We start from the raw sequence: 12,484 nt of genomic DNA, 5'->3' as shown, positions 1-12,484 counted from the left end.
TGCGTGCGTGGTGAGTGTGTGTGTGTGTGTGTTCATGTGTGTGCGTGTGTGTGTGCGTGTGTGTGCATGTGTGTGCGTGTGTGTGCGTGCGTGTGCGTGCACGCATGTACTGAATAACAAAGTCCTTTGAGCAGGAGCAGGCAGCTTAATTCCCCTCAATCGGTGTGTTGACTGCAGAGCTGAGATGGGCCTCATCCAAGCACCGTTTGATGGGATTTGTAGTTCTGATCCATTAGACAAAACCTATAAGCTGGGAGAGAGGGAACCAGAGGATTAATCAATAGGCTGGATGAGTTGGGAGGGCGAGAGGATCCACTCACAGACATAGAGAAGGAGAGAGAGAGGGCAGAGAGACAAAGAGAGGAAAGGAGGATATTGTGATCGTGGTATTTGTGTTTGTCTCTCGTGTGACAGCAGCTGACAGCCTCGACCGAGAGAATGATGATTGTTTTGGTGACTGTGCGCAAGTTAAACAGTCGGAGATTATCATCAAGTTATGAGGTTTGGAAGAGACAAATAAGTCTCTCTCTCTCTCTCTCTCTCTCTCTCTCTCTCTCTCTAGTTGTGTGATGAGAAGGGGGGTGCTGTTAGCACAAGGCTGTTGGCACTCTCTTGTTTACTGTTTGGTGGCAGTGACATAAATGGGATGGATTGATTTTCTGTAACTGTGATGTATTTTTAAATGGCTTGTAGGCTGGACACACTGGAATGCTGACCTGTATGTCAGTCTGGTCCACAGCTCTCTCTCTCTCTCTCTCTCTCTCTCTCTCTCTCTTTCTCTCTCTCTCTTTCTCCCCCCTCTCTATCCCCCCCCTCTCTTTTTCTCTCTCTTTCCATCATCCCGCCCTCTCTCTCTCCAAGGATGACAACGACTAAACATTTAGGTCAGCCATCATGTGTAAGCCAGCAGTATTATGCTCTGTGAGGTGAACAGATACAGAACGGGGTGAGATTATAGAACGTGTTTCAGCTGATTACGATATCAGTCACAGGTGAGCAGATTACTCAGGACAGATAGTTACTCGGCCATGCCGAAGCGTGGACACTACCAGAAAAAAAAGAAGAAATGAGTGCTACTGTATTTAGAACGATTTGTGATAACAAAATAACCGTGGGACTGTTTAGAACCCTAAAGTTCAAGATAGAACTCTTTTTAGGTCCACAAGGTGTGGAACCTTAAATGTTCTGACCTGAAAAATCTGGTATTATGTCTCAATATAGCAGTTTAGTTTGTCGAGTGTAGTGTTAGGTAGACGCAGAAACATGGCGTAGTGGTTTACTTCCCTGCCCCTCTCAGCATCAGATGATTGGATCTTGCTTCCAGCCCCTCCCACCTCCTCTGAAAACAAACACACATGACCGATAAACATTATTCCTTCCACCAACACTTGCCACCTCACCGGGCTGGATCTTGACCCAATAAACATCGCCTACGCCACCGGAAAGCTCGCAATTCGACCGCGCGGTTGGACGGTTCTCACACCAAGGAGCGAGCTCAACCGGTTCCGCTCGGTCACACCGCGACGCCACGTAGTTTGTCTTCTTCTCTCCGTCGTCCTCGCGTCACCCGTATCGTTGCGGCGTGCGCGGCTGTTATTATATCAGCGGTGGTGCAAAGTGCTGGGTGCCATTATCTAATCCATGGGTTCCCAAACTCCGTCAATGTGGGCCTCCCTTCTGAAAACAGTGACACACCCGCGCCCCCCCAGCCCCCCAAATTTGTTCATTTTGCAAGGCAGCGTTAGCTAGCCCATAACATTACACAGCTAAGTTAGCTCGGCGGCACCTGTTGCTAGTTAACGTTATGACGTTTTCGCACAATACATTCATTCCTGTGGGGGGAGGCTCTCTCTGCACTAGCCACAAATTTAGGATACATTATTCATTTCGATCTTCTGAACTTTAAAATCACATTTCATTCATAAAAACCATAGACATTTTAAAAATAAAAAACATGTTTTTCCTTTTTTTTACCATCCCTCCGCGCCTCCCCTGAATTTCTTTGGGGCCCCCCAGGGGAGGCCCGCCTCACAGTTTGGGAACCCATGATCTAATCCATACTTCATTTTCGCCGCATTTTAGCTGGTGTCCAGGCCTTCGGCTCCAGAACGAAGTATTGACCCGCGCTTACCCTGCGCTGTGACGGCATCCGCTGCAAAGGGAAAAGCAGCGGTTGTGCTTTTGAACGGCTTTCGCCCCCGAAGGGCCTGGATATTGTGGCCAGTAACAGTAAAGGCGATGATATTGACGGAGGTACGAAGAATGATCAGTGAACCCAGCGATCGTCCACCTCCAGCCACTGTTACCACAACCGTCATCGACTTGACTTCCCAGTTGTTAACACCGTCCACATCAAAAACCAACGCAAAAAGTTTTTTTAAATTTAGGCACGTATCGGTCAAATCCCTGTGAAATGACTTCACTGATTGAAGTCAAAGTAAGTTATGCAGGTCGTTAAAATATGTGTTCTTTTTAAAAAGCTAAATTGCTATATTGGAATTGGTTTGGGGTTCATAATTAGACTGCTAAATAATAATGCAGGCTCAGTCTCCCCCGAACATGAAAAACAATATCAGAGGGTAATAGAACCATACAGTAGCTGTTGGGGAAGAGAGTGAGAGAGTGAGAGAGAGAGAGAGAGGAAGGAAGGAAGGTAAAGAATATTGTATTGACTATCTATTTTGTATATGTTGAGAACCGCACACACACACACACACCTCCCCAGCAATATACGTCATATTATCACACACACACACACACACACACACACACACACACACACACACCTCCCCAGCAATACACGTCATATTATCACACACACACACACACCTACCCAGCAATATACGTCATATTATTACACACACACACACACACACACACACACACACACACACACACACACACACACACACACACACAGAAAAGACACAAACATTGTTTGTATCTTGAGAATGTTATATATTTTATTACGTAATTGTATTATACAATTGCACTACCTTGGCAATACTATATTTTGTTTGGTCACGGCAATAAAGCCTCATTGAACTGAATTGAAAGAGAGAGTGATGGAGGGAGAGAGAGAGTGTGTGTATGTGTGTGTGTGTGAGAGAGAGTGAGAGAGAGAGAGAGAGAGAGAGTGAGAGGGAGAGAGAGATACTGTAGAGAGAGAGGGGGGTTTACAAAATATCCTATTCAGTCCACTAACAGACTTCCTGGCTGAGCATATGCTTGGCAGAGGAAGAGAAGCTGGAGAGAGAGGCAGGTGAAGGGGTGACTCTGACCCTCTCTGGTTCTCACAGCTTGAAAACAGATGTTCACTGAGAGCGGAGAGATAGAGAGAAGAGAGAGATGGATAGAGAGGAGAGAGATAGAGAGAGAGATAGATAGAGAGGAGAGAGATAGATCACTGGGTAAGAGATAGAAAGAGAGGAGAGGCAAACTCTTGAAAGTTGGTATAATAAGTGCTCATCTGTCCACTTTAATACAGTCTCACATAGCCAGAGCTGTCTCCACACTTAGTCTACGCTGTGCCTGCGCTGGAGGAAGGTCTGGCTGGACTGGGGGGGGAGAATGATGAATGGTTAAGTTAGAAGCCTACAATCAAAATTGCACTGTTACTGTTTAATGATGATATTACAAAACATTTAGCCTATTTTCTTTAATTGGACAAAGAGGGAGAGAGAGAGAGAGAGAGAGAGAGAGAGAGAGAAAGAGAGAGAGAATGACGTTACCTAGCTAATATTAGGCTACATTAGCTAATTAGCTACTGACACAATAAGACAACATTAAAACTCATGAGGGAAAGAGAAAGAGAGAGACTGATTCTTGCATTCGGGCTAGTACTAGCAAAGGGTAAAGCTCATCAATACAATATATCACTATAAAACAAAAATTAACATGTTTTCTAGTGTTAGTATGTGGCCACATACCTGTAACATGCCTGTGTCTGCCTCAAAAAGACATTTACTCGACTGACTGACCTGACGACTATCGAGTGCCTATCGTGTGCGGGTGCATTTGTTTCGCTCACAGTGCGCGCGCTGTGGTAGCTAGGAAAACAAGAGAGAGGGTAGGTAGGGCTTTGCCCGGGAGTAATGAATTATTTTCTAACCTGATATTTTGATGCAATCAAAATCTGTTAGGCAGGACAAGCTCTGAGCAACAGGAATTTATTTATAAATGGCCTGCAGAAAAAAGGCACTTCTCTATGAGAGGGCGAAAAAGGCAGGGTCCCTCACCCCCCTTGAGGTCAAGAGTGCATGGGCCCATTGAGCAGTAATAAACAATGACAAGGCTTATTCCCAAAACATGCATCCATTGAATCAGATTTAATATAATATCTATTTATATATATATATATATATATATATATATATATATATATATATATATATAATTATATATTAATATATAATTTAATATATCTGGCACTGGGGAGCAAACTGGACAACTGTCCGCTAAGCCGGCTTTGAATCGGTGCCCTCGGTGTCAGAGCACGATCTCCCCAGTCGGAGGATTGGGTCGGCGAAGGCCCCCTTGTTGCATTTTCAGGTAGCTGGTGTTGTGCCCGTTAAGAAAAAAAAGCAGGCAGAGAACACTGAGCAAGCCTGTTGTATGTAATGTCTCTGTTGCACTTTGAAGCACTACGGTACTATACCCAAGACAAGTTTCCCCACGGGGACAATAAAGTATAATCAATCAATCAATCAATCAATCAATCAGGGGTACTTCAATGTGCAGAGCGCAGACACTCTGCGCCGTTCAAGTTATTTCACTGCTGGGTCCAACCTCATAAATCAGCACTGACACTGGCGATGAGTTTATTCTTAGTCCGATGGCGGCATTTTAGGTTTATAAGTTCCAGAAGTTCCAGGAATGTTTACCTTATCATTAGGGGGTGATCACACCTGGAAAAGACGCTAGAAACGCGGACGCTTCAAAGACGCTTGAACGCTTGAAAACCCTGGGCCAAATATGACGATGATGAAATTGCGCTTCTCGCGTCTGATGCTCAAAACTTTTTTTTTTATTCAGCGTCTACAAACGCAAAACTGACGCGCCTGCAAGAAAAGACGCTTGAAAGACGCCCGTCGAAAAAAAGACGCCGGAACGCCAGTCAGACATATCATAGGAAATAAATGGTTTTACTAGCGTCTCGTTTCTAGCGTCTTTCCCAGGTGTGATCGCCCCCTTAAAGTAGTAGTCACTAGTATCTCCAGCACATCAGCATGCATGAGAGAGAGAGAGAGTAAGAGAGAGAGAGAGAGAGAGGGGGGAGGGGGGGCGGAAGTAGTATATAATTACACTGCTCTGCATGTTGCAGTCATTAACTAGCTATTGACTTAATTCAGATATTATCATAATAACATAAACATGAGTATCAACACAATTCTTCCTGTCAGTGTAGCTTGTGAGTGAGTGAGTGAGTGAGTGAGTGAGTGAGTGAGTGAGTGAGTGAGTGAGTGAGTGAGTGAGTGAGTGAGTGAGTGTGTTTGTGTGTGTGTGTGTGTGTGTGTGTGTGTGTGTGTGTGTGCGTTGTCCCTGCACCTCAATATGTTTTGGTATCTGTTTAATACAGAGAGAGGATAGATTTAGAGGACAGAGTTAGAGCATAGAGCCATTGCCATCACTGCTCTCTGTCTGGGAGAGAGACAGAAAGAAAGAGAGAGAGAGAGAGAGAGAGAGAGAGGAAGAGGGGGGAGTGAGAGAGAAAGAGAGGGGGAAGAGAGATAAAGATAGAGAGAAAGAGGGAGAGAGTGTGAGAGAGAAAGAGGGAGAGAGAGAAAGAGGGGGAGAGAGAAAGAGGGGGAGAGAGAGAAAGAGAGAGAGAGAAAGAGAGAGAGAAAGAGGGGGAGAGTGGGTGTTGAAGAGCTGTGTTTTCCTGCTTTTCCAAAAGGCTGCGTACAGCAGATGCGTCCTGCGAGGGCTTGTCTTCAGAGAGGGAACGTACCAGGAAATTGTCTTGTTTTGTTGTTATAGAACACATAACTGTCTGCTTGATTGAGAGCCATGTTACACCTTCCTGGGGTAAGAGAGCCGTGAGCAAGTTCTTTACCACATTCTGACAACTCTAAGTGGGATCTGGTGTAAACACTGAAGCTTTATGTCAAGGGGTGGCTCGACAATAAAGACAGGTAGATATATCCCGCGCTCGCCTTAATATAGCACAGCGGAACGGACGCAGACACACATTCACAGACTGGCGTCGGAGAGGAAAAAAAGTTCCATCTCTGGTCGATAAGAGCTGAGACATGTCAGCTTTCTTACTTTCCAAAAGTATTAATACCGCCCCACCCCCCCTCCCCCCAACACCCCATCCAGGTGGGCAACTACGAGATGGGGATCCTACAGATGCGCTACCCGGTGTGGCCGCGCTATGGCACGTACCTGGAGCCGGTGTCCGACAACCGGCACCTGACCGTGGCCACGCTGGAGGAGCGACCCTTCGTCATCGTGGAGTCCGTGGACCCGGCCACCGGCACCTGCGTATCCAACACTGTGCCCTGCCGGCGGCAGTCCAACAAGACCGAAGTGTAAGTGGCCACAATGTTTATCGGTGTACCTGGCCGTCAGCTGGAAAAGCATGTTTACTGAGGAGAAAATGTGTCCGTCTTTATTCAATTATGTTGGTACGGGGGTCCCCGTGGACTCCCTCCAAGACTGAGGTGTGTGAGCGATCATTAGAAAAATATTTATGTTACTACTGTGTATGTGGCTGTCAGTGTAGACATGTTCCAACTCTGAAACCGATTGCACTCCAGAGGAAAGAAGCTAATCCGGTTATGAAATGAAACGGTGACCTATTTTTCACTCTGTCTGAGCTCTTGTATTTAGGGAGAGTTCCAAAGCACATTCCACTGAATGCACTTCAGTAAATTAAAACACTTCTAGTTCTCCTTTAAGACATTCACTGGCTCACCTGAACTACAGGAACTGCCTGTTATAGGCTTATGATGCACTATGCTATGCTATGCTATGCTATGCTATGCTATGCTATGCTATGCTATGCTATGATATGCTATGCTATGCTATGCTATGCTATGCTATGCTATGCACGTCTATGCTATGCTAATCTACTCTATGCAATTCTATGCTATGAAATGCTAATGCTACATTCTCAATATTATGCCACTGTAGCCTATATGTTTATGCTGTAAAGGCTTATCTTACCACCAGCAGCAGAGCAAGATCCCACCCTAACTAAGTGGCATTACATGACCACATACACACACACACACACGTGTGTTCTCCCAATATGACACATGTGCTCTTACATGTATATGTTTAACACGCTACACACCACAGGTGATTGATTCAAACTCTTAACCAGAAAGGTGCCATTAGGTGAGGGATGGAGAGTCTCTTAGCCTGTTATTAGTAGAGGCATGAGTTCCTATTACCCAGGAGGGAGAGATAACTCATTCATTAGACAGGGCCCCTAGAGAGCAATCAGACACACTGCAATCACACACGCACACACACACACACACACACACACACACACACACACACACACACACACACACACACACACACACACAGTGCAATCATACCAGCGCTGACCCAATAAGGAAAGTATAAGTGTGGTATCATGGCAGGATATCAATTAGATCGGGGAGCGATTATACGGGAACATCAATTGTGGACAGCCCGCGACTGAAATTGCTGTTCATTAGCAAACGGGTTCTGGGGGGAGGAGAGGTGTGGCGAGGGGGGAGGGGGGGCAGAACCATTACCCGCTACTGAGAACGGCGTTAACGAGGGGGGGGTTGGTTGGTTAGTATCCCTGGGTGATTGTGTTAGACAGGCCCTGTCTTTTTATGGCACCTGGACGTTCCATCATGGTTAACAGACGCGGTAGTTTCTTAATTGGATTACACTGTTCTTCTCCCGAGGTGATTTTGCCCCAAAGGTTGTAGGTTTGATTCCCACTATTCAGAGATAATGAACCAAAGACATAAAGTTAAGAACATGAATTATTCAAAAAATCCACTTCATATCGAGGTATACGCAGTTTTATACAACGGGTAGTTCCGGGCCTTGATTCTGATTGGCTGGAAGCCGTTGTAAAATAACCACACACCCGTTGTAAACTCTATAACCACACACCTGTGACCGCATAACAAATATTTTTGTATCAATGTGCCGCCAGTCCTGTTAACATTTCAAAACATCTGAATATTCAATCCAATGCATTACTATTTCCTAGCTTTCCATCCTTGTGTAGCATCTAGAGAGCAGGAGCATCCCCACAAAGTCATCTGATAATGCTACATTGCAAACGTTTTGTGTGCATTACAGGATACACACCAATGTATTCAGAAGATTCACAAGCAGGCTGGAGGTTGCCTTTCTGTGTCCCTGGCTAGTGATTGTTGGCTAGACTGAAAAGGAATGTCTTGAGATCTTGCTTAAAGATTTCCATTGTTTCAGCCCTTCTTAGGTATTCTGGCAAGGTGTTCCAGAGGTTGGGGGCATAGAGACTGAAAGCTGTCTCTCCGTGTCTCTTGGTCCTGGCTTTTGGAACTTTTAGGAGTTCAGTATCTGAGGCCCTGAGTGGTCTGTTGGGCATTTACCTGACAAGCATGTCTGAAATGTATGCAAGTGCACGACTGCAGAGATTTATAGACTATTAAAAGTATTTTGAAGTCTATTCTAGAATTGACAGGTAACCAGTGTAGTGATTGTAAGACTGGTGTGATGTGTGCCCTCCGTCTAGTCTAAGTGAGGACTCATGCTGCAGCATTCTGTATCATTTGTAGTTTAGAGATTGCTTTCTTTGTTAGACCAGACAGTAGAGCATTGCAGTAGTCCAGCCTGCTCGTGATGAAAGCATGCATTAGTCTTTCAGTGTCAGCCTGAGAGAGAAACGGTTGCACCTTGGCAATGTTTCTTAAGTGGTAAAAAGATGTCTTGGTAATATTCTTGATGTGGGTTTCGAAATTAAGATCTGAGTCAAGTATGATATGCAGATACGCAAGTATGATGTGCAGATATAGTTTCTCTCTTTCAGCTTTTTCACCAATGATCAGAACTTCTGTTTTGTCTTGGTTTAGCTGAAGGAAATTATGTGACATCCATACATTTATATCCGTAATACACGTAACAAGGCAGTCAATTGAATTGTAATTACTGTGTGTTACAGAAATATAGAGTTGGGTATCATCTGCATAGCTATGGTTGTGCCTCTTGATGACACTGCCAAGGGGCAGCATGTACAGGCTGAAGAGTAGAGGTCCTAGGATGGATCCTTGGGGCACTCCACAGGTCATAGGAATCTTTTCTGAACTGTGGTCACCGAGGACAATGAATAAATCACAACCGGCTAGATAGGTCCTAAACCAATTTAGGACTGGACCGGAGAGGCCAACCCACTTCTCCAGTCTGTTGATGAGGATCGCATGATCTAGGTCAGAATCAAAGGCTGCACTCAGGTCCCGAAGGACGAGAACAGAGAGCTCTTTGGAGGCAGCATTAGTTCTTATTCAGGGTTTTGAAGCCTCGGCGCTACCATTAAATAACTTATTTAGACGCGTTCTGTCCAAGTGAAATAATTTTTCCGAGGTAGTCTTCTTCTGTGGTGGTGGCGGTCTCTTCGAAGCTTCAAAGCACCGCCACCACCACAGAAGAAATTATTTCACTCGGACAGAACACGTCTAAATAAGTTAATGGTAGCGCCAAGGCTTCAAAACCCAGCATTTGTTTAAATAGACCCTTTTGCTTAGGTAAGTGAAGTTTCATGTTTATCTGACACTTGTAAATATGAGCGCCTCTCCTAAATAGGCCGACACCTATTTATTTTGACGGCGAAGTGAATGGACTGTTGTCAGGCTTGAGCGAGCATGCGACAACAGGACTGAAAAGGGCTAGCGACAATGATGATGATGGTGACAATGATGATGATGATGATGATGATATTGACGGTGGTAGTGATGATGATGATGATGATGATGATGATGAGGATGATGATAATAATGATGATGATGATATTGACGGTGGTGGTGGTGATGATGATGATGATGATGATGATGAGGATGATGGTGATGATGATGATAATAATGATGATGATGATGATGATGATGACGGTGACGGTGACGGCTAAAAGAGAGACCCTTGAACAGATCTGAAACTGAAGCCCTTATAGCTTGTCTCCAACAGCAGACAGCTAGCTACTGTATTAACCCCAGGGCAGCAGCTTAGCCTTCAGCTAATGGACCTGCGTGCCTAGTGAGGCCATTTTTCCTCAGAAACCAATATGCTCATATTTCCTGGCTGGCAAGACAAAGAGAGCGAGACGGCGCGACATTCCATATCCATTAACACACTGGTCTGCTCTCCTTCCTAGCGCCCTCCACCTCTCCCACTCCCTCCATCTCCCTCCATCTCTCTCCCTCTCCCTCCATCTCTCCCTCCACCTCTCTCCTTCTACCTCCATCTCTCCATCCATCTCTCCCTCCATCTCTACCCCATCTCTACCTCCATCTCTCCCTTCAACTCTCCCTCCACCTCTGTTCTTCTACCCCTCCCTCCATCTCTCCCTCCACCTCTCTCCTTCTACCTCCATCTCTCCCTCCATCTCTCCCTCCACCTCTCTCCCTCCATCTCTCCATCCATCTCTCCCTCCACCTCTCTCCATCCATCTCTCCCTCCGCCTCTCTCCCTCCATCTCTCCATCCATCTCTCCCTCCACCTCTCTCCATCCATCTCTCCCTCCATCTATACCTCCATCTCTCCCTTCAACTCTCCCTCCACCTCTCTCCTTCTACCCCTCCCTCTACTTCTCCCTCCATCTCTCCATCCATCTCTCCCTCCACCTCTCTCCTTCTACCCCTCCCTCCATCTCTCCCTCCCCCTCTCTCTCGACCTCTCCCTCCATCTTTCCCTCTACCTCTCTCCTTCTACCCCTCCCTCCACCTCTACCCCATCTCTACCTCCATCTCTCTCTCCACCTCTCCCTCTACCTCTACCTCCATCTCTCCATCCATCTCTCCCTTCAACTCTCCCTCCACCTCTCCCTCTCTCTCCATCCCTCCCTCCATCTCTCCCTTCAACTCTCCCTCCACCTCTCTCTCCATCTCTCCCTCTACATCTCTCTCCATCCCTCCCTCCATCTCTCCCTCCGTCTCTCTCCCTCCTCCGAGCATGCTCAATGTCAGGAGGCTCCCGCCAGGAGCCGTGACATCTATAACTCACACCCACGCGTCTCTCCTGCTCCCGCAACAGAGACCGCCAGCAGTCATCAGTCAGGAGAGAGGCTTTCCGGTTCCTTCCAGAGAGAAGAGAGAGACAAGGAGGAGGAGAGAGAGAGAGAGAGAGAGACCATCTGCCATGCTTGAGAGGAGACTTGGATGCGAGCTTAGCTTAGCCTCCCTCAGAGACTCATGACTAACAGCCTCCGTCGCTCTGTCTCCTGAAACGTGTGAAGTCTGCGACAGTTTGTTCCAGCAACAAACTGAAAATTCTGTGCGACAAACCGCCGCAGACCGTTTCAGACAGACGCTCGTATCAGGCGCACCTAATTTGACGCAGAACGTCAACGCGTTACTTTTGTCTGCTCCGTGTCGTATAGTACGACATTCGTCTCGTAAAAATTGGCCTTCAGGGGGGGGAGGGGGCTATCACGATGCCACCTCCACCACATGCCGCTGAGCCATATTGCTCCCCCCCCTTCCCCTGGCACGCTGCTGTCGTCGGTCAAGGCTGATGATGCAATTCCCTGGTGACTCACTGCTGACGCGGGAAGATGATGTCATCTCCAAGTGTCTAATGAGGGTTACGGGATATGAGAGAGAGGGAGAGATTGAGAGACAGACAGAGAGAGAGAAAGAGAGCGAGAGAGGGAGAGAGAGACAGAGAGATGGAGAGATAGAGAGAGAGACAGAGAGACGGAGAGACAGAGAGAGAGACCGAGAGAGGGACCACCCAGAGCAGCAGGCTGGCTGAGACGATTCTCAGCTCCGTGGCCCAATTAGCTTCAGAGGTGAACCTTTCAAGGGCTTTCTGTGGGGGACAGGGGTCCAAAATAAGCGCACCTCTGGACCTCCTGGAGACGGCGGAGCAACAGGACAGACGCACACATCTGTGATGCTCAAACGAACACATCAGGTGGTGGTAGCGCGTCACGGAGGCACACACATGTCTGAGGACGAAGACCTGCGAAGGTACATTAACTCAACAAACAAGTGCACGCACACACACACACACTCACACAATCCCTCTCTCTTCATCTGTTTCTCTCTGTCTCTCTCTATCACACACACACACAAACACTCTCTGTTACACACTTTGCCTCTATCTGTGTCTACACGCACCCCCCCCCCCCACACACACACACACACTCTCTACCTCTCTCTCTCTTTGTCTATTTCTCTATCTGGCTCTGGCACATACACACACACACACACACACACACACACACACACACTCTGTTATAGACTTTGCCTCTACCCCCCCCCACCCCCACACACACTTTGCCTCTCTATCT

At 46.8% G+C, this 12,484-nt stretch overlaps 1 protein-coding gene across 1 annotated transcript in view; it reads left to right on the top strand.

Annotated features, from left to right (window-relative positions):
* Positions 1–12,484, top strand: part of grin2ca (glutamate receptor, ionotropic, N-methyl D-aspartate 2Ca) — a gene marked incomplete at both ends in the record, with an annotated part of 62,738 nt that overhangs the window by 34,190 nt on the left and 16,064 nt on the right. The window contains 1 exon segment of the mRNA XM_084448741.1: positions 6,322–6,533. Within this exon segment, the coding sequence (XP_084304867.1) occupies positions 6,322–6,533 (212 nt within the window).

This window comes from Borostomias antarcticus, assembly GCF_949987555.1.
Source record: "Borostomias antarcticus genome assembly, chromosome: 14".
Classification (NCBI taxonomy): domain Eukaryota; kingdom Metazoa; phylum Chordata; class Actinopteri; order Stomiiformes; family Stomiidae; genus Borostomias; species Borostomias antarcticus.
The sequence above is the reverse complement of the archived record's forward strand: the minus strand, read 5'-3'. Positions and strand labels throughout refer to the sequence as shown.